Genomic DNA, 21185 nt, shown 5'->3' with positions numbered 1-21185 from the left:
TACCAGCTCAGAATGCTGATAGCAGATACAACTCAGCTATGAAATGGAGTAAATGAAATGGTATTTTGATACTGTGTATCTTCTCTTTTCATTAGCTTTGAGTCCTAGATGGGATGAAACTTTTTCTTTTACTGTCCAAGTTCCAGAACTGGCTTTGATACGCTTCTGTGTGGAAGACGAGATATCTCTGGTTGCAAATGAATTCCTTGGCCAATACACTTTACCACTGCTGAGCCTGAGTAAAGGTAATATTTTAAGAAGTGAGCCACCAATAATAGCTCAAAATAATCTACAACAATCTAGGGTTTTATCCTTACTGTAGTATTGATGGAGCACAGCATTATGTTTATTTCCTACAAGAGAATTTTATAACCATAGGTTAAAAGTTGCACTCTGTATTTTCAAGTCATTGTAGTCTCTGAATGCAAACTCACACTACAGAAATCAAAAGACTATTAATGACTGTTAATAATTCCTACTGGAGTATTCCATTCTAAATAGAAACTGCTCAGGCAGTATTTTAACTCATTCAGATAGAAAACAGGAAGAGCGGTAAGTCAGAACTTCCATAAAATCAACAGTTTGGCTCCAAACCCAAAGAAGCCAAATTAAAATGAAACTAAACAAAACAAAAAACCACAAACCCCTCAGATTATCTGCAATTTTCAGAGAGCAGAAGAATTTAAATTAAGCAAAATATGTATGGTATTTTTCTTGGTAGTGTTTCTTCTGTTGTACCAGTGTAGTTCGTGGAGACTTATGTGATGGGTAGGCTGCGCATGAAGAGCAGGCACAGAAGTCAGTAGGCCAAGGAGAAAGGCTTATGTAAAATGGCTGTTACTACACTGGATTTCCAAAGGTATTTCTGAACAAAACAAACAGAATCAACTTTTATTATTGAATGTAGATGTGAAGGCAAAAACTGGAGCTGGAAGTGGGCACTGTGGCTTTTTTAATTAAGCTTAGCAGGACTTTTAATGGCTATTTCTCTCCAGGTTCTGTAGTCATAAAGCTGCTTGTGATTCTTAATTGAGGTTTAGGAGTTACACAAGAACAAAGACATTACCTTAAAGAACACTTGCTTTTCTCCAACATAAATCTTTACACTGATTACTTTCTACTTTTATTAGGGTATTTCAGAAAAATGAGGAAACATTACCCAATTTTTGAGACAAATTTGAATGGCAGATGCTAAAGCTTACATGTTGTAAAATATATATATATATATATAGGTGGAATTATTGTGTCTCTCATATGTCTCTATGGTTTAATTTGGGTCATAAATGGGAATTTAAATTTTGGAAAAGTAAGAGCATGCAGATTCTACAGGAAAGATTTTGAATCAAGTAATTTAAAATATTAAGAAATGGCACTGTAGAAACAGTGCCAAATCACCCTAGCCCTTACCTACTGCAATGTAAAATTGTAAGATGCCATTAGGATGCCCATAGGCATAAATAAAATGCTGCTAAGTGATAAGCCAACAGATAATTTAAAAATTTATTATGATACTTAACATTGAACCCTCTGTATTCCAGGTCTGGAACCATGGCTTTGCTTTAGGTACCTAAGCTCCCTAAATAGTGAAAGGGGAAAGTAACATCTTACAAGGTGATTCAAAACAGTCTACAGTTCTTAGGAAACAACGATCTAAACTATAAGTAGTGAGTTATGAATAAATCTTGCTCCTCTGCATAGCTCTGGTGCTTCTTGCTGCACTAGAGGAATGCCCCCTCCTTTGCTAGGATTCATATCCCTGAGGGTTCCCCTGAGGGCAAGTTGCTTCTAAAAGCTGAGCAGTGCTTACATCTTTTCTTTCCTTGACAGGCTATGGGACAAAGTTGGGCCATTGCAACCCTCCCCTGTTCTTCCTCTTGAAAGGATTCAAACCTATATAATCACTTTTCCCCCTTCCCTAGCAGCAGCTTCACCACTCAGCTGTAGATCACATGGGGAAGGATGCTTGCTGCCCACCTGTAACAGTATTCCATATTTCATGCAGTGATTAAGTAGGTATACTCAAAGAGGGGAACAATTCTGTAGCTGGGAGATTAAAGGCTAAAGGAGGGAGTCCTGGGTTATGGTCCCTCTCCTAGTGACTCTGTTGTGTAGAACACCAATACAGGACAGAAATTCCATTGTCTCTAGCTACCTCTTGATCAATTAACAGTTAATTATTTCATATGAATTGGAACAATTTCAATAAAAAAAAGTTATCCATCTCTCAGAACTCTTGGTAGTATATTCTGTAGCTTGGGACTATGAACACAGTCCTTGGAAATGAGTCTTAGTCCATGAAGTGAGTTTCTTCATAGCAAATAAAAAAAGTCTTCCGCATATGAGTGGATGCTCTAAAGATTGATCACAAATGCATGTTGCCTGGGCTCAGCTTTAATATCTGCTGCCCAGAAGCTGAACCTTAGGTGCAAAGTCAACTTTCATGTTGGATAAAAGAATCAAGAAAATCCAAAACCAAACGAGGGTCGCAAAGATTGCATGCACATCCAGAAACACCTAAAGAAGGACTGTGAGAACTGCAGTTCTGAACATGGATTATTAATCATAACAGACACTTAAATAAGTCAACTTATATTTACATAGATAAAATAGAGTATTTTTTATCAAAACTGACATTATTATTATGAAATAATGCAGACATTACATTTTTATGAAGCAATGTAAGGCTTTGGGTTTGGGGGAGAGGAATTTTTTGTTTTAAGAGGAGGTAAGTTTCAAGTTAAGAACAACAGCTTCTTCAAATGGTTCTACTCACCAGATGAACACACAGTTTATTTTAAAGAGTTAATTTGAGGTTCCTTAATTATGATGCACTTGCATAGTAGATCATAGAACAGCCCTATCATAATATTTTCATTTATGGTTAATACACTAACCAAGTGTCATTATATTTACAGGTTACTGTAACGTTCCTCTGTTTTCCAAAAATGGTGGCAAACTTGAACCTGCATCGCTGTTTGTTTATGTCTGGTACTACTAATGATGCTCCGCATTAGTTGTCATTCTGGTGGATCAATAGTTGTCATTCTGGTGGACCCTGCTCAATAAAGCAACATCTGTAGGCTTGCAACAACCCAGTAGTCTGATTTCCAGAGTGGCATGTTCTCAGTGACTTTATTAAGCTAATGGGACTTCTTGTGTAAATGCTATCCTGAATAAGTAATAGCTACTGAAGTTAGCCCCACCATTATTTAGAAATAATTCATAAAGACTGAACTTTTTTGGACATTTTGTTGAATTCAATTAATAATTTCATTTGCAGCTAATTACAACATTTTGATTAATTACTGAGAATAATAGTTTAATATTTTTGATCTTAGGCTACAAAATTGTGAGCATGTTACACAGAAATTTTTATTTGTATTGAACAAAAACTTTTAATATTGTACAATCATCTTTCTGGGGAAACAATACATACAATGTAAAGTCCCTTTAAATTTATAATAATGGCAGTTTCTGATTGGGCTATACATCCTTAAAGTCCACTGTAATTTTGCTATCTGGAAAAACAGTTTTGAGAAAAATCAGCTCTTAAAATGATAAAAACTTAGATGCTAATATTTGTACCTTTTCTCAGCCTGATACTGAACCTCCTGCTGCTAAAGAAAGACAAATAATTCACAGGCTGATTTGTAAAGGGCCTATGTTCCTTGTAGCAGCAGGGAGCTCAGGATACATCTTACTGCAAACTCAGCAAGTAGGAATCAGCATGTTTTGAGGTGGATTAGGAGAAGAAATTTAGGGGAGGCAAGGACTGATTGTGTGATTTAAGATCTCTGAGGGCAACATTTTATCTGACAGAGCTATCACTGTAGATCTTGCCCATAAGACGTAATTTTTCTACCTTTCTTACAAAACTGAAGTATTATTGAGCTTCCCCGGGACTGTATCTACCCAGCTAATTGCAGATTTGTTACTATGTCTTTTTTTTTTTCCAATGGATGTTTTATTGATAGATTTCTTTCTTTAATACCAACAGTATTGCTTATGTTTGCAGACTGTTCTGATAATATTCTATTTTTAATGCTACATTTTTATTGCCATTTTAATGCTATCTTATTTAATGTTGCTCTAAGATGGAAAATCACGGTTGCTGTAAACAATGATTAGAAAATGTCACAGGAAATAGCACTGTTAGAAAATTGCATTAGAGTTATAATGAGGAAATCGAGACAGTAGACTAAGAATCTAAAATCAATATTGAACTGTAAGGTCAGGTAATTTGATAACGTTGTAAGCTGGGCACAATGTGTTTTCTGTTCCTGAGTGACAAGTCACTTGATTCTTTACTCAGGAAAGCCTATAATCTAAAATATTATACTTACTGATTTTTGTAGTGATCATATCTGTATGCTAGCCAATGTCTCCTTCATGTGATAAATATTTTATAGCTTTTTTCAGCTCTGAAGAATCCTAATAATAATAATATTCAAGCACAGTTCCCTTCACTTCCCCTTACTAAGGAGGAGTTTAATTTCCCAAGGCAATCTGGTATATATATTCTCAGGCACAAACTGACCAAGTGACATAGTCAATTGGTTTGATGCTGAGAAATACTCCAGCTTATTTAGATTCCTAAACAGCACTCCTAGTCCCACTTCAGGAGCTTTATACAACATTACCATCTGAAGTCTGATTTGTGAGTGTCCTTTGGGAGAAGAAGGCAATTATCTTCAGCTTCTGGCATTATTATCCCTCTGTTGACCACTTTTCTACCTGGTAGAACAAATGTCAGACCTACTCAGTATCTGGTAACTTAAAATTTTACAGCGGAGCAGATCACAAATCAAGGTGTCTCTTGTGCCTTAAAAATGTGCTCTTGCTTCTGGAAAGGTTTATATACATGCTCAACTCTGTGCGTGTGTGTGTAAGAGGCTGGCTGTAATGGACAGTTCATTAGGGCTGCTCACATGCTAAATGTTTAAAGATGTGCTTAAATGCTTCTTTGTGTTAGGTACAAATGCTTTGAAGAACAGAGCCCATAATTAGCCCCAGTGAACTCAAAGGTAGCACTTACATTCATTGGTTATATGTATATATAGCCCTAAGGTCAATGCATGTATTGACTCCTTTATACAGCATAAGAATGCAATGGGGTAAGACAAGTGAGAAAAGACTCTTTATAGAATGCTCTTAAATAGATACAACACTGAAAGATTATATTCAATGCTTTATTTATTTGTGATTAGCCCCTCCCTCCTCCTTTCTTCCCAAAATCAACCAGTTGTATCTGCTTCTCCGATATCAGAATAAAAGAAATGTTGGAAGTATCTTATTGACAAATTAATATCCTGGATTTAAAGTTGCATTATATAAACACTTAAAAGCACACCAACATATACTGCACAAAATGTCTAAAGTGCAAAGTTGCTATTTCTTTTTTAATTATTTTTGTTTGTTTTTAAATGTATGGATTTTGTAAGATTTAACATGAAATCTGCTAGACTTCTGAAATGTATTTGCACCCAGAAAACCATCCCATGAACCTCTCTGGTAAATTGTCATATGCAGTGGCTCACAGAGGTCAATGATAAATTGCACCATTATCAGCATTGTTTCAATACACTTGGTGGAATTAGCAGGCAAAAAACTATGCTCTGACCTATGCTTGATGTGTACTAAATTCAGAATTTTAGTGTACTATTTCATATGAATAAAACTAAAATCTTTATTGCTATCATAAGAATACCTGCATGCAGCTACAAGTTGCTTGCTACAGCACGTGATTTCTTAAACTCACACAAGAAGGAATCTGTTGTAAGAAGAAGGTAGCAATTTTAAGACAATAGCCTTATGATTATAAATGTAAGAGGAGCAGATGATGCATATTCTCAAGGGCAACTGAGAAAAAAGTGTACTATGGAGAATGGAATGAAGAAACATTAGTGGATAAATAATTGAATTGTCTTAGACAACTTTTAAATTACACTGTTTCCCAGTGGATACCACTTTTCTTCATTTAACTGGACACTGCTTAGTTGAATGTTAACAGCTCCCACAAATGTTCCTTTGCTTTTCACAACAAGCTTCAGTATATGGCTTTTGAGCTCCATGACTTTGTTATACACAACCTGAAATAATATAAAGTTTAACAGAAAAAAAAGCATGTGAATCTGTGATCTATTTGTCAGACAATACACTTACAACAGTACAGCATTCCGGATGATGATGATAACTTTCCAATAATTACTTTAAACTGCCCTCCAGAATTATCAACTACTATCCGTGAGCCAAATTCAAGTTCGTGAATATATCTCAAAAATACATTTGACCTTATATAGTTTATATAAAGGAGATTCTGCCAGCTTAGGCTTGTGAAATCTGATTATCAAGTATTCGTAAATAAATTTGAAACCCGTGTTGCAACGCTTGAGAAAAAAATAGGTACACATAATTTTCCATGTGAAAATTGAAACTCTAACTTGAGCAAAGTTTTGAACTCAAATGTGAAGATATATCAGATACTCCATGAAGCTCAGCAGGGAAGGATAACACTGTTGATTTTCAAGAGGAGAGATTCAGATAAAGGGTACTTATCATGGACAGTGGTATGAAACCATAAGATAGGTAATTATGGAAAAGTGTAGTTTATTATAATTTTTAAATATCTTCCCATAGCAAATGCTTTGAAAAACGGTGTTAGTCTTCTAAAAAAAAAATCAACAAGAAAACTGTTTTAATGTCAAAATTTTTGTTTGCAACAAGGTATATAATTTTTATTATATGTTGCACTGATACACCTCATAAAGGTGTATCACATCAATGTACAGTACCTCAGAATATTGTTTCTCGGTACTGTACTTGTGATTAAATCTCATGCTGCACACCAAAATTAAGAAAGAACATGCCAAAGCAAAAACAAATTTTCTTCTGAAACTACCATGAAATTTCATAACTGTTCTGGATCCAAGAAACCTGCATCATAAAAGAGACAATAATTTTCCTTTGAAAATTGTCTTTATAAGATTTACTGTTGCAATACAAATGGTTGTATGCATGATTCTGGATGCTAATTTTATCCAAGTATGCCCATTATAAAATATATTTGCATTTTTTAATGGACTCATCAAAATGTTGACATGATAGAAAGCTCAGCCTACTCCGTAGATGTTGTGGGTGTGGAACATCATTAAGAATGGACCCAATTCAGCAAGTGAAAACTACTCAATTTGGATGTTTCCATTAGTCAGGAAGTGTTAATGCTTCTCAAATTAAATGAGACAGCTTGCTTAGCATCTCTTTAGAAAATTACTAAGTTTTAAAAATATCTTTGAAATTACCTTGATAACGCTGAGAATGCGCTGAGGTTCGTTATGAAATGGTAATGATGTATTTTCTGAATTAAAAAAAAAAATCTGGAGTGATAGGCCAACAAGAAGGAGCTGCATTCAGAACAGACTCCTGTTTCAGGCTCCACATTAATCAAAAACTGCTGAGTGAACTGCATATAGGTTGATATAATGTGAAAGAGTGCTGTCAGCTAGTTTCAGGCCTCAAAGGAAAGCTTTGTTAAGAGAAGTACATTTAATCTAAAATTTGTATGGAGGGAAATGTTTCAAATGTTTTTGCTATTTTAGTTGCAATGGAAAACGTTTTAAATTTTAATCTCACTGTGCAGCTTAAAAAGCAAATGCAGTAACATACTGTCACTTCATGAGAACGGGAAAGTGGAACTGCCTACAATGAGCTTGCCATGCAACCTGCTTGGATTTACTATGCAGTCTGAATGCAGTCTATACACATGGCACTGCTGAGGAGGAGGAATGTCAGACTGAGCCCCCCCGGGATCTCTGCGGGCTGGACTGCAGAGTCCTCTCTTTACTTTCAATTATAAGAAGTAGAAATGGCCATGGGAGACATCCTTCAACCAGGGACAGAGTTTGTAAAGGCTCAGCCACAGCAATGCTCCTCTTGCGGAGTGGCAACAAAAAGGTGGTTCTGAACCTCACAGGTGGACCCAGGAGGCATGAAATTTCTGGTTCTCCCTGACAGGCCTACGTGGCATGGGCTGTCCCTGTGAGACCACAGAATGCTCTGGTCTGTGCTGCGAGCTGCTGGGGTGGCACAGCAGGCAACGACAGGCACGACACCAGGACAGGCTCCTTGGTCTAGTCAGTGTAGCAAGGATGGACGGCCATGGGTTTGAGGACAGAAAAACTGCCCCTCACTCTTTTTATCTGGCTTTTACTGGAGAGGTGCTAGCAGGCAGCATGTACTTGTCCATTTAGAAAACTTTGGAAGTTATAGTTTGGAACAGCTGTCATGACAGTTGTGCTAGGTGCTTTTCAGTTTTTATGTTTACTGTGCCTATTTCACCAAATTGCATATGAATAAAAAATTCCAGCTTTCCTGTAAGCAGGAAACCAGCTTTACAGTAAGCAATTACATACTTTAGAATAAATCTATGATTTGATTATTTAAGTGACACTAATTCTAGTGTATAAACATGCCATTTCTTTGCCAATATATGAAAGTTATCATCTTCAGCTTTTGCTTTAAGTCACAACAGGCATGAACTGTGGTAATGAAGAACTTTGTATCTATGGACAGAAAGAGGCTTTAAGTTTTGAGCAATGCCACACCTTGATGTGTAGGGTGGGTGCCTTTCATCTGATCCCAATAAACAGTTTCTAAAATGACCTTGCTCCAGCTGAATTTTCAATATCATCAGGATGTGGGGACAGAAGAAAGACTGTAGACAGCTGAATTAGTATGTGGATAAAACACATACCACCTGCCAGAATTTCAAATTGAAGGCAGTTATATCCTGAAATCTACATTTAGTAATAATATTGGCCTCCTATTTATACAGTCAGATCAAATGGAGGTGAGTTATACATGGCCATGCAGCAAATCGGCAGGACAGCCAGGACTGGAATTCAAGTATTTTTGGCTCCAGAAAGAGAAGCACTGTTGACCTACAGGAGTCTAATGACATTTTAATCACAAATGAGGGACAGTTGCTTCTCCTTAGGTAGCCATGGCACACTTCCTAGATTTGCTCTTAATTGACCAAATTAGCTTTGACGCACAATGCTGGCGGGAGCTGCAGTGGCTCCTGGCGCAGGTCCCCTCGTCCCCCTCCATCAGGCTTCCCGGGGCAATTCATGTCACCGCAGGCCAGCAGCCCCTCTGCTCTGAAGGCAGCTGCAGTAATACCCATGGACTGGTACATCCCAGGGGTATTTACTCATGTTTCCCCCACGCCCAAGCTTCATAGGCAGGATGGAGGGAATTCCCTCTTGTTCTGGCAAAGCACACATGGTCTTGCCATGGAGGTTTACTCATGGTTTTGGGGGTGTGCATGCATGCAGGCACTCCAGAGACAGAGGACAGTGAGAGTGAGGGCTTGTAGCATGCCTCATGGCAAATGCGACACATACGAGCAAGAAACCACTGCAGCTCATTGCCACTTTTCATGGTGAGAATTTAAACTTAAATCGTTCAGATTCATTTTAAATCAAGTTTTCTTACTTTTCATAAAACTATTCTGGAACCGCCCAAGTGATTATTTATTCCCAATAGTGGCCTATAAAGCTGGTATATTCTTTTATTCTTTTTTTTTTTTTTTTCATTACCCTGCACCCATTTCTTCTGTGTTCTTTCTTTTCTTCACAATCATCATTTTTAATGCAATGTTACACCAGTGCGGATGCAACAAATGCTGAAATGCAAATAGAGGAACAAGAGAAAAAAGGAGTGCTTGTTAAAAGCAACTCCAAAACATTCAGCACAATTCATTCTACTGTTGGTCCTCCTGGACCTTCACATTTTACTCTCACACATATGAGTAAAAATCAAAAATAAAATGCGCTTTTGCAAGGTTGATAATTTGCTGTAGGCAGTCTTAAGCAATAAAAGTACAAAACTAAAAACAAAAATACCCAAGAGAAGCACATTTCAGAATTTTCTGTCTTGAACATGGAGAGAAATTAATATACAGTTTCCTTCCAGCCATTTGGCTTTAATAAAAACTTATGAACTCATAAAAAAGGCTAGTACATTTCTGTACACAGCACTTTGGACAGTAACTAACTTAAAAGACAGCTGACATATTTTTAGTTGTTTTTCTTCCCTGGGGCTTCTTCTGCCTCAGTCTACCAGCCTTGGACAGAAAATGCATGCAGAATGATATCGCATATGGAGGAACAGAGCTGCTAACAGCACAAGCTTCGGGTTTAAAATGTCCAAGTTCAGTGAAGCCATATGTCCCCACTGCGATTAGCAGTTTCTCGTGAAAAAGATTGAGCATCTGTGAAGAAGGCTGTAAGTTTTGAGTAAAGGATATTAAAAAGTTTGCATGGATTTTCCCTAATAGCAGTTGGATGATCCTTAACCACAATTAAACCCCCTCCCAGTGAATACTGTCTGACCGCAGCCAGGATTTTGGATTTTCTTGTATTCAAATAGGTCTAGTAATGATTAGAAACAAAATTGCCTAACAATGTTGCTGGATGGTTCTTGTCCATAGCTCATTTTAGATATTTTAAAATGAATGTTAATATATAAACATATTTATTTTTTAAATAACTTTCAAATGTAAAGAAATTACTTTGGCCGGGTCAATTAGCCTCATTTTTTTCTTTGATTGAAAAAAAAAAAGAAAAAAATAATATAACCAAAAAAATAACCCCTATTATCTTTTTGTTCCACTGCAACACTATAGGGAGAGAAATCTATCTCTGTTGTTAGCAGCAGTACTACTTGAGTACAGCAGTGCTGGAAGTCATCAATGTAAGTAGGTAACTTTAAAATCAGTGGGAAAAGAGAAAAAAATCAAAATCCCAGGACTGGGTAACTAGGAGATAAGGACTCTTAGTCTCAGCTGACTAATTTATATTTCATCGTGTCTTATCTATGAAACAGGGTGGAGTGATAATATTTTCTATGCCTTCTGCTTTGAAACTTGCTCAAAGTACATTTGTAAATTGCCTTGAGATCTTCAGGAGATTTGCTATATGTAATACTTACCATCTCCAATCCCACCTACTGTTTGAATCTCATCTCCCTTTACAAAAGAATATAGTTTATGCTGTTTCTCATTTTGTGGTAAACATTTCTCCATCCAAATATTTCTCTATTTAACTCCAGAGGCGTAAGCATTTCAGTGGTAAGTGAAATAATTATATATGGCTGTGAATTGCTAGATTTTGACATAAAAAGAACTGGGCTATTTATTATTGTGCTACCATTTAGGACAGTGACAGCCAATTTGGTTGTCCATTTTCAAATGCGAATTTGAATAACAGCATCTGTTCAATTAGTACTTTTTATGCTATTATAGAAGGCTGAATTTAAAATGGTCTAGGTTTGGTGCAAATATGCCGGGGCTCATTTGGCTAACATTTAACAGTGATTATGGTATAAGACCAAACAGCGTGAATAATCCAAACACTTTCCTAAAGAGAAAGACATAAAGAGACTGTCTCCCTTCTGAGAAAGAAGCAAAAGAGAAGATTGTCTCCATTTATGGTTCTGCTTCTGATATGTTCCTTCTGTTTGACAGTACTCATTGTAACAGCTCTAAATGCTGTATTGTTATGATATTTCAAGAGTAGATAACAAAAATCAAGCCCATAAAAAATGATGGAAGAAAGTGAACAGTACTCACAATTTCATTGTAAGTAGGGTCAGTGCTTTTTGGAACTGTTCTTGTTTTCCTTCGACTGACCTCATCGGGGTCCGGCAGAAGATAAAATTCAGCATGTGCACTTGGGGCAGAACCATCTGGGAGGTGCTGAAAAACAAAATGGTCATAAATATGAATACCTCTGCTATAGCAAAGAAAACAAATAAATACCAAATGAAATCTGGACTATAAGCAGACACAGAAACATATTACATTCTCAGTATTCTCTTGGCTAAATCAGAGTGCTAAAGCAGTAAAACAACAGGCATTCTTAGAATTCAGCTTCATATTGAATCAGGAAAAATAAATCAAATAATACAAGGACAATGCAAAATTGCCTATCTTTAATATTTTACATTCTGGTGGAAAAAAAACTTTACGCCTTAATCTGCTTTAACTCAATTTAAACTGAAACAAAGTCTAGTCCTTCCAATTTCCAGAGTAATGTATAGAAACTGGATTCCAGCTAGTACACTCCTATTGATTTTAACCCCTAAATAGCAGTGCTGATGCTGGCTAGAACTGTTTATTTCTAAGGGTATTTCATAAAGCGTATTACTACAGAGGAACCAGGAGCATTTCCTGCAGCAGTAAGGGCAGAATAAGGAGCAGTATTCTTATAATAACAGACTGTCCGTCTCTCCCATCACATAGCTGCAACCTCTCTAATTTTCAAGCTCAGATTACTTAGTGATATTCCAGATATTCCAGTTTATGGTAGCTACTCCAGACCAAAGCCAATCTATTTACCAGGCTCAGTCATAAGTTACTGCTGGTGGGTGGACAGCTTTTGGATAACCTCTGAGCAGCTGTAAGCTTATTACTAAAGAAATATTTCAGTTACTCAGAAAACATATTGGCAGTATGAGAGGCTTTTAAAGAACATGCAAGGAATACAATTATGAATAAGTATGGAAAAAGTATCTTCCCAGTATATGTCATTTAGTTCTTAGCTTATAATTAAGCAGAAACCTTTGTGTTGGTAAAATACGTTACAATCAGAAAACACAAAGTGGGCATAAATGTGTGGGTATTTATCTACATATTGGTAATTTCAGTAGTATTATCAGTATTTTAGGCAGCAAGTTTACCTGACAGCTCATAGGCAATCCAGCGACAGGATGCAAATGAAAATGCAGGCAAAAAGAAGAGATCTTGAGATATGTGGAACACATGAACCCAGAGCATTCCCCATGCAGTTGCATTTATATTTCCCATCGTAGTTTTACCTGGCTTAGAATAAAATGGTTTCTCAGATTTTGATTATTCACAGTATGTGACCAGAAATATGGGTCTTTCTACAGGCATTATCAACACCACACTCTTGTGATAGGAGAAAACACTGTTGTCCTCGCAATAAATAACTTCTCTTTTGGGAAGAAAAACAGTGCTTGTATGTGTGAGCAACCAGTTCTTGCATAACAAATCTCTGATTTTTGTTATCTGAATTGATCCTTCAAGGCAGATGGTACGGTCAACTGGAAAGCTTAATACTGCTGTGGTTAATACTATATGCTCAAATCATCACATATTGTAAGCACTATGTGAATGATTAATGATCTTGACACTAAGCTCTCCAAAATATATCTGATGTAAAATATACATGGGATTTAGTTAGGTGAGATTCAAGTGCCAAAACATGAATGACATTAAATGGCATTTTCCTAGGACAAAGTGCCATATTGTTAACACAGGACTCATAATTTACACTATCAATTTAAAAGCCCATCTCTATAGATCTAAGACTATATTAACGTTTCAGTTAAGAATGACAAAAACAGTAAATTGAACAGTCTGTTAAAAATCAGGAAAGAAAAAGATATTTAGCATAGTACCAGTCCAAGAAACCAGGATGCTAACTGTAATCAAGCTCTTCCCTTTTCTGTGAATAAAGCATCGAATAAAGCATCACTGTAACTTGAAGGTCGACAGATTTTGGTCATTTCAGACACAAAAAGGAATATGCTTTAAAAAAAGAAAGGAGTTGTTCTTATTAGCTCAACTGCTGTGACCCAGCACAAGGATCTTCACTATCTCAAGCATGGAAATGCAATATAGACAGTCTCGTAAAATGTCAGGCTTTATAAATCACCTCAGCAGTGCATTGCCTAACCAGGGACCACGTCAGAGCTAATAGTGGTTGTTGAGGTAAGCAGCAGCTGAAAAGAGTACTGGGCTGAGGAACTCAGATGGTAGGTAAGAGGCTACAAAGGTAACAGAGAGAACACTTGCATTTGTTCAATTCCACTCCCCTTTGAGCTGCCGAGATAGCACAGGTTGCAGTTGCCTGTGCTGTGCCCCACTGCACCCCTGAAGACAACAACGCAGATCAGATCATGCATAGCAGTAGTCTCCATATCAAACAGGCTCAGCCTGGCAGTCATCTGCCAGGGAAAGAACCCAAACTGATTGCTGTGAAATTGTTTAACAGGACCTGGGTACCAGTAGTGTACACAATGAGTTGAAAAAAAAGTCCGATAAATTTGTCACGATGCCCTGATCTGCTCCTTGTACTCTGCTAGCAATTCTGGCACATTGGCCTTCAGCCAACTCACCTACCCTGTCAGCTGACCCCTCCCAAAACTCAAGGAAGACACTTTGTAGTACCGCTGTGGCCACAAGAAACACGGAGAGAAAACTACTTCCTCACCATGCCTTTGAAAGTAGCTAAAGACATGTTGAAAGGGGTGAGTAGGAGGAGAGGGTCAAGACAGAACATCAGAAAAAAGAAAAGAGAAAAAAAAAAGGAATATTTTAGCAATTCACAGAAGAAAAATCAGGGCAGAGCAGTTGCCCTGGGATCTTTCAAAACTAAAAACAAAACCACTTCTCATGAATAGCAGCAATCAGCAGCCAAACCCTTAGAGGTAATTTAAAGGGCAGCTACCTGAATTCCAACTACAGATCCTAGTTCCGTCTGTTTGTTTGGGCTCGTTTTGGTTTGTTTGCTTTGTTTGTTCGTTTGTTTTTCCTTCTTTATAGATAGTATTTTCCCACTTCATCTTCCCTTGCTGGGAAGGCAAAGGGAAGACAAGCTCCAGATTCCACAGTTGTCCCAGTTCTCCATTGGCAGTGGCACTAGTGTGCCATCAAATGATCAAAGAGCTTCAGCTGAGCACTCTTCAAGCCAGATCACATCTTTATGACACAAAATATCTAACAAAAGTTGCTCACTGTCAAAAAAGCTCTGTTCCATTGCACACTCATCATTCAAAACTACAGAGGAAAGGCAGGTATAAATCAGTCATGGTTTAACAGGAGCAGAGTCTGGGTAGTTCATATGCTGAGCTTGTGTTGGCTTCTCTTCTGACTGGCACAATAGTTGAATCGTTTCCTGTGAAGGGCCTGCTTCACCAATGGATTTCTTAAGACAAGACTATGGGTGGTCATGGAAAGAGCTGTACTTTGCTAGGCCCTCCCTGCTAGGAACAAAGTGGGATATTGGTGGTTTGAAAATTGTAGTTTGAAAACAAGAGTGAGATTAACATGGTAGAACCATAGTTTTAAATCTAAAATAGGTGAAATTTGAATTGTTTTATTAAGACAACAAACATGCCAGACAAAAATCTCAGACAAAAATCTTTTGGGAAAACTAGGTCTTTCTCAGGCTTTCACATATGAGTTAAACATTTGTTTGAATGACAAAATAGAGAAAATAACAGAACTTTTTTCTTGCTAAAGACGATGTCTTCTGTCATATTCCACAGTGACACATTTAGAGAACAGATATGCGGGGTTGTCCTTTCAATTCTGACTCAGACTGCATTGGCAGAGTTATAAACTTAAATAAACATGAAGAATATCTGACCTAAATGCCAGACTCATTTACTCCAAATAATATATATTCTGGGGTGGGTCCATTATAAACATGGAGTCAGATTTCTAGCAGCTTTATGAGTAGTTCTGAAACCCAGCCCCAAATCCCTTTTGTTATTAGTGGATCAAAAATCACTCATTTCTGTCCATAGTCCAGAAGAGAAATCATAGGGTGCCTTGGGAATGCCATTTTGCACTTTAACTACTTTGCAAAACCCTTCTATCTTGAATGTACTTGTGATCTAGCAAGCAGAAAAAAACTTTTATACCGAATTCTATTTGCTTAATTCTCTAACCATTTAATTAACCCAAAAGTAAAGGAAGTTTACTTCCTTTAAATGAAGTTACTCCCAATTTAGATTACTGTCTTACTTATGTACACTTGTAAATACATTCCAGCAGGAAAAATCCATAAGGCTGCAAAGGTGTAAAAGCTAGTTCATAACAGAAATGCCATAGCTCTTCTTGTTATGCCTATGGACAAAAAAACAAGCAACCAACCAACCAAATGAATGAACAACAACAAAAAAACCACAACACAACAGTGATTTGATCTGTCAAAAAAGAAAAAAAAAGAGTTGCATGTTGCATTTGTAAGCAGATTCCGTACACTTTCTTCAATTACAAACAAGCCACTAGTGTACAATTTTCTCAGAGAATGACCTACTTGACCCTCATAATGACTAATAGAGGAACTCAATCACAACTGTCTGCATGTAATTTAAAAAAAAACACCACCACAACAACAAAAAAACAGTTTATTTTTGAAATGTTATTATTCTAAATTCGTGTAGTAGGTGATGAAAATATTTAAAAGAGAGATGGAGTGAGAGGAAAAAGTACTCTGGATCTGCTTCTCTCCACATCTGTAACTCAATACTGAAAAACTAAGACAGACATGTATCTGTTATGGGTGTGTTCCATTTTTCACTCCAATTTTATTTTCCAAAACTAAAAAAAAAGTATTGATATTTACTTACAGAAATCCATGCAGATAGATTATGTCCTGTGTAATTTAATTTTATATATGATAACTGTAGCTGGGAAATAATGGATGAAACTCAATTAATTTTTCCACAAGAATTACATTATCTTAATGACTTTTTTCCCCCAGTCATTACTAAGCATCCTCAACTCTCCTTCATGATGGGTTCTTTATTAACATTATGAAAGGGCCAACTACTTCAAAATTTGCCATATTTAAACTACGCAATTTAGCATGACAACATGAATACTGGGTTTCACTCAAATGAATTTAAAGGAAAGTTTTATGATATTAATGCAATAGATGTTGGGGATAATCTATTGTAAAGTTATCTAAAACTCATCTCTTCCTAAGCGACATCAAATTTTCTCTTTTGGTGACTTTTGCCTCAAATTTACATCACCTCATCAGCTTCTCGTACTGTTAGACATGCAGATATTTTCTTACTTTTTGTCCTAGAGTGAAACAGATTGATGGCTCCTGAAGATTTGATAGTTCCAGCTGCTGTTCTTTTTCTCATTTTTCACTTTCAACCATCTTGACAAAAAATAAATAAAAAATGATCAAAGGTAACTTGCATTAACTAATGCCACCTTTCCTCCTCTATAAATAACTTCCTTTCTTCCTCCAAAATTAATTTCCTGGACATTTTGCAAATCTCAATTGTTCTCTTGCCCATCTTCAGTGAAAAAAAATATAATAAAAAATCAGGGTCTAAAAAGGCTCCCATTTTAGCTACTCCCACCAAATGAAAAGAAGAGAAAAACAAACTTTCATTTTGTCCAGTAGCTCTAGCTCTCAGTTTTCCTATCTTTTACCTTCATCTGTTGTTTCTCTTTGACATGCCATGAGAATTTTTCTTCTATATGGTGAAGAAAGGACTGTAAAATATTCCTTAATATTTAAAATAGAGTTATCCTTGCATTTTAAAAACACATTCTACTATAGCAAATATATATATAGGGAAAGGAAAAACAAACAAATAAACAAACAAAAACACTTCAGAACTCCAAAGCAAATACTAAATATAGCGATGAGACAGATTTGCTTATTATCCATCAAAAGAGAAAAAAAAATCCACAGAAGAAATTAATCTTGCACCACAGTAACCTGTATAAAATAGTAGTTGCCTCCTGACTAAATTAAAATGAGCCATAAATGTGGAAGAGCCATCAGTGTTGCTGCACTGTCTTTCACTTTCTCTGAGTGACACAGTGTATGTAACTTATGTAACTTAGCAAGGAAAAGCAAAATCTTTGTAAGCTGCAGCTTTAATAACTACAGCTTCTGCCTTATAAAAAGTTAACATTGGCTTGGATAATTCTGTATTTAAAGATCTGAGAAGATAATCAACACTAAAATAATGACATTACCAAGCAAAAGACTCCTTCAAAACTGGAATAATGTGATGTAAACCTTAAGGACAAACCTTGTGAATGAGAGGTTGTGTTTTTACTTCATAAATCTTAATATGGGACTCTTCCATCTTTTTCCCTTGAGATTTACAAATCCTGAAGCACTGAATACCTGTAGTCTACTCTGCTACTACACTATTCATTTTCCTGCCACAAAATATTTTCAAATAATTAAAAAAAAAAATCATAAGATAATTATATTTGCAATAACTAACAAACAAATACGAAAGAAGATAATCCAGTATATTGCTATGGTGCACTCTGCATGCTCTGCTATTGGCAAAACAAATAGAAAAGCAAACAGACAAAAGTAATTTCACAATAAGGTATTTTTTCACAATCATCTTTTTTTTTTTTTTTTTTCACCCCAAATTTGAAAACATTTAACTGCTGCTCTGCAGAATAAGTTTTATTATATTTTCTGGTGCTGAATTTCTTGCCCTCTTCTCTGTCAGCAACTTCATTCTTATTCCTAACTTAATTTTTATCTCCTGCAGACATCCAGGTATGTACATGAACAGAGATATTCTGTAAGAGAGGACACTGGCATGGAGGTTGCTGGCAAAGCAACAACAACAATAAAAAAGAAATGAAATTGATCTCAATTTAATGCAGGTGAGTAAAAAAGATATGTTGTTTCAGAAGAATATATATGATGTTTCAGGGAAATTCTCGAAGGCATTTTTTAAACAGTCTTTTTCTACTTTTCTGAAACATGGTAGCATCAGTGGTGTCAGTGAAGCAAGCCTCCAGATGGGCTTTGTCATTTATTATGATAAAAATGGAAAGGTGCTGTATCTGTGTCTCTGATTTGAATCTCCAAAAATAGCTTATGCATATCATGTAGTCCAATGCCTTCAACATCCTCATCAACCTACCCATTCTGTGTGCAGCCTGCCAGTGCACCAAATGGGCAAACTATGCCTAATGTAAGTGCTGTTAATTCAAGAAAAAGAAAGAAAAAAAGAAAGAAATAAAAACACACAACGGTTTTGTTAACTGTAGTTTGTTCCAGCCCTCTCTCCCTCAAGTGAAATAAGGCATTTTGGGAAAAAAAAAAAAAAAAGTGCAGGTTTTCTGTTTCAGCTTTGATTTTAGTAGAGTAGCATGGAAATGGACTTGCGCAGTGTAGCTCTTAATAAAAGATGATATGCTGTATTTCTAGCAGGGAGAGCTACAGCTACTCTGGCAAAAATATGGACTAGAGCTGTCCTGGGTCACAAAATCTCTGAAGAATGAACCAGCTATCCAGCCAACACTCTCCAAGGTCTCATGGCTGTCAAATAAGAAAAAATAACCCTCAGTCACTGAGGCAGAAGGAATCTTCACAGCTATGGGCCAGAAATTCAGACACCAGTACTGGGCAAAGATGTTGAGTTGTTGACATATCCAAGGGTATAAGTGAGCTACGTATGTAAGTACCCAGAAAAGTCTAAGCAGGTTTCTGTAATGCTGTTAAGGAGGCAGGTGAGAAACAGATTCATCCTAATGTATTATAGACAACTCCAGGTGGACTTGGTTAAATTGCCCATGCATTGGTGTCTGGCACCATTTGAGATAAAGGAGATGCTTCAGATATCTGCATAAACGGTCAGGCAAGACACAGGCCTTATGTGAAGCCCTCTTCTGCAGCAGCAGCTGGAGGCCAAATGAGACATGTTAGTTCGTCTCCTGTATGTTCAGGAAAATAAATTGGGCCTTAAATCTCCTCTGATCAAGATGCAAGCTTAATTGTTTAGGTTAGTCTCCAGTTTCTAAAATACTGGTGCCTCACATAACCTCAGGTGCCAGAAGTTATGTATGGAGTAGGATATATAACATAGGCTTCAAGGAAAACTGGCACCTTTCAAGCAGCATTGGAGAAGAATGAAGATGCTTCATGGTACTCAAAATAACCATGATCAGACAAATAAACTCTGTCACATCATATATGTATGTGTTTTAATTTCAAAGTGAATCCAGTCTAAATAGGCCAAGGCACACAGGCATTGTTATTATTATTATTATTATTATTATTATTATTATTAAATTAACAAATATTTGTTAAACATTTAACAAAAGAGGTGGTTTTTTTTCTTTTTTTTTTCTTGTAAGGAGGAAGAGTTTCTGGAAAACAGCCTGTGTCCCACAAGATTCAGGGTGACCTAAGAACACATCAGAACTTCTGATCTGCTTCAGTAGTTTGAGAGGAAAAACCACCTAACTCCACTTAGAATGAAGTAAATAAAATGAAAACTTTCCTGTGTTATGCAGAAGGTCACAAGGTTATCCAAGGTTTCTAAGCCTTTATTTCTATAAAGCTCTGAAACCAGAACTGAACACCTTCAGAAAGATGAAGAAAGGAACTGAGATGTAGCTAGTACTCAGTTTGAAAAGAGCGACTTCTAATACTGATGATCCAAAAAGAGATGTATATTAAGATAGTCACAGTCCCGAATTAAATGGGGAAGAGTCTGTATAACCATGTGACTATAACTTTCAGGTAATATAGGCTCATGTCTTTTAGTGACCATAGACAGTAGCAGAGGAGGAGGGCTACAAATCAGTTCCAGCGAGTCATAATACAACTTTATTTGAATATCCTATTGTTTCTGAATGAACAAAAAAGAAAAAGATGACTTAGAATGACTTGTGTCCCAACCCAGCCCACTCCAACCTTACATCTAGCTCCTGAGGCTCTGACACCCCTCTAATACTCCTTGTAACTCCAATGCTCAGCACTAGATTACTGGGTGCTCACATAACCCAATGTGGGTATCAAAAACTTGTCAAGATTGCAAAAATAATATAAAAGAATGTATATATAACTTCTGCATAACCAGAAGTGCAAATGTATATTAAATGTACTGCTCACAGTAAGAGTTGAGCAAGAATAACATACATTTTTATTTATTTTTTTCCTGAAAGAAAGAAGTGACAAGATATACTCTAGATTCCTGAATCCCATTCTGCACTGCAATCCTCAAGTCATTTAAGCCGTGTGTTTTTCTTTTCTTCAGTCATGTGTTTTTTTCCACAGATAAAAAAATCAAGATTCAGTCATGCCTTAAAATGGTTTATTCAATGGATGAGCAACGTTGGCGCAGGATGTAGAATGCAGAGAATAGATTTCATGAATAGATCTCTGAAGCTTTTGTTCCAGAATTACCACCTAGTCTGTAAAGAAGCTAAACTGCATTCCTTCTTTGTATTTTCCTCTTTGCACTCTATATTATTGTTATGTTCAGAACATTTAATTTTCAAATTTATATTTAGTTGCAGGGTCTATGAGACTGTCTGAGATACAGTGATCTACTTTGGACATTTAGAAACATAGATCCCA

At 36.5% G+C, this 21185-nt stretch overlaps 2 protein-coding genes across 14 annotated transcripts in view; one reads left to right on the top strand and one right to left on the bottom strand.

The window, feature by feature from the left end:
• The window catches only part of PLCZ1 (phospholipase C zeta 1), a gene marked incomplete at its 5' end in the record, with an annotated part of 53957 nt that extends 48927 nt beyond the window's left edge, over nucleotides 1-5030 (top strand). The window contains 2 exons of the mRNA XM_080575730.1: nucleotides 96-245; nucleotides 2916-5030. Coding sequence (XP_080431856.1) covers nucleotides 96-245; nucleotides 2916-2998 — 233 coding nt within the window. The 3' untranslated portion in view covers nucleotides 2999-5030. The remainder of the gene's footprint in view (nucleotides 1-95; nucleotides 246-2915) is intronic.
• A 145-nt stretch (nucleotides 5031-5175) lies between these two features.
• PIK3C2G (phosphatidylinositol-4-phosphate 3-kinase catalytic subunit type 2 gamma) overlaps nucleotides 5176-21185 on the bottom strand; it is a 333879-nt gene continuing 317869 nt past the window's right edge. For all 13 annotated transcript variants that reach the window (XM_080599406.1, XM_080599408.1, XM_080599407.1 and 10 more), the window contains 2 exons: nucleotides 11630-11755; nucleotides 5176-6089 (listed from right to left, as the gene is read on the bottom strand). In XM_080599406.1, coding sequence (XP_080455532.1) covers nucleotides 5937-6089; nucleotides 11630-11755 — 279 coding nt within the window. In that variant the 3' untranslated portion in view covers nucleotides 5176-5936. The remainder of the gene's footprint in view (nucleotides 6090-11629; nucleotides 11756-21185) is intronic.

This window comes from Anser brachyrhynchus, assembly GCF_964034855.1.
Source record: "Anser brachyrhynchus genome assembly, chromosome: 1".
Taxonomy (NCBI): Eukaryota; Metazoa; Chordata; class Aves; order Anseriformes; family Anatidae; genus Anser; species Anser brachyrhynchus.
The sequence above is the reverse complement of the archived record's forward strand: the minus strand, read 5'-3'. Positions and strand labels throughout refer to the sequence as shown.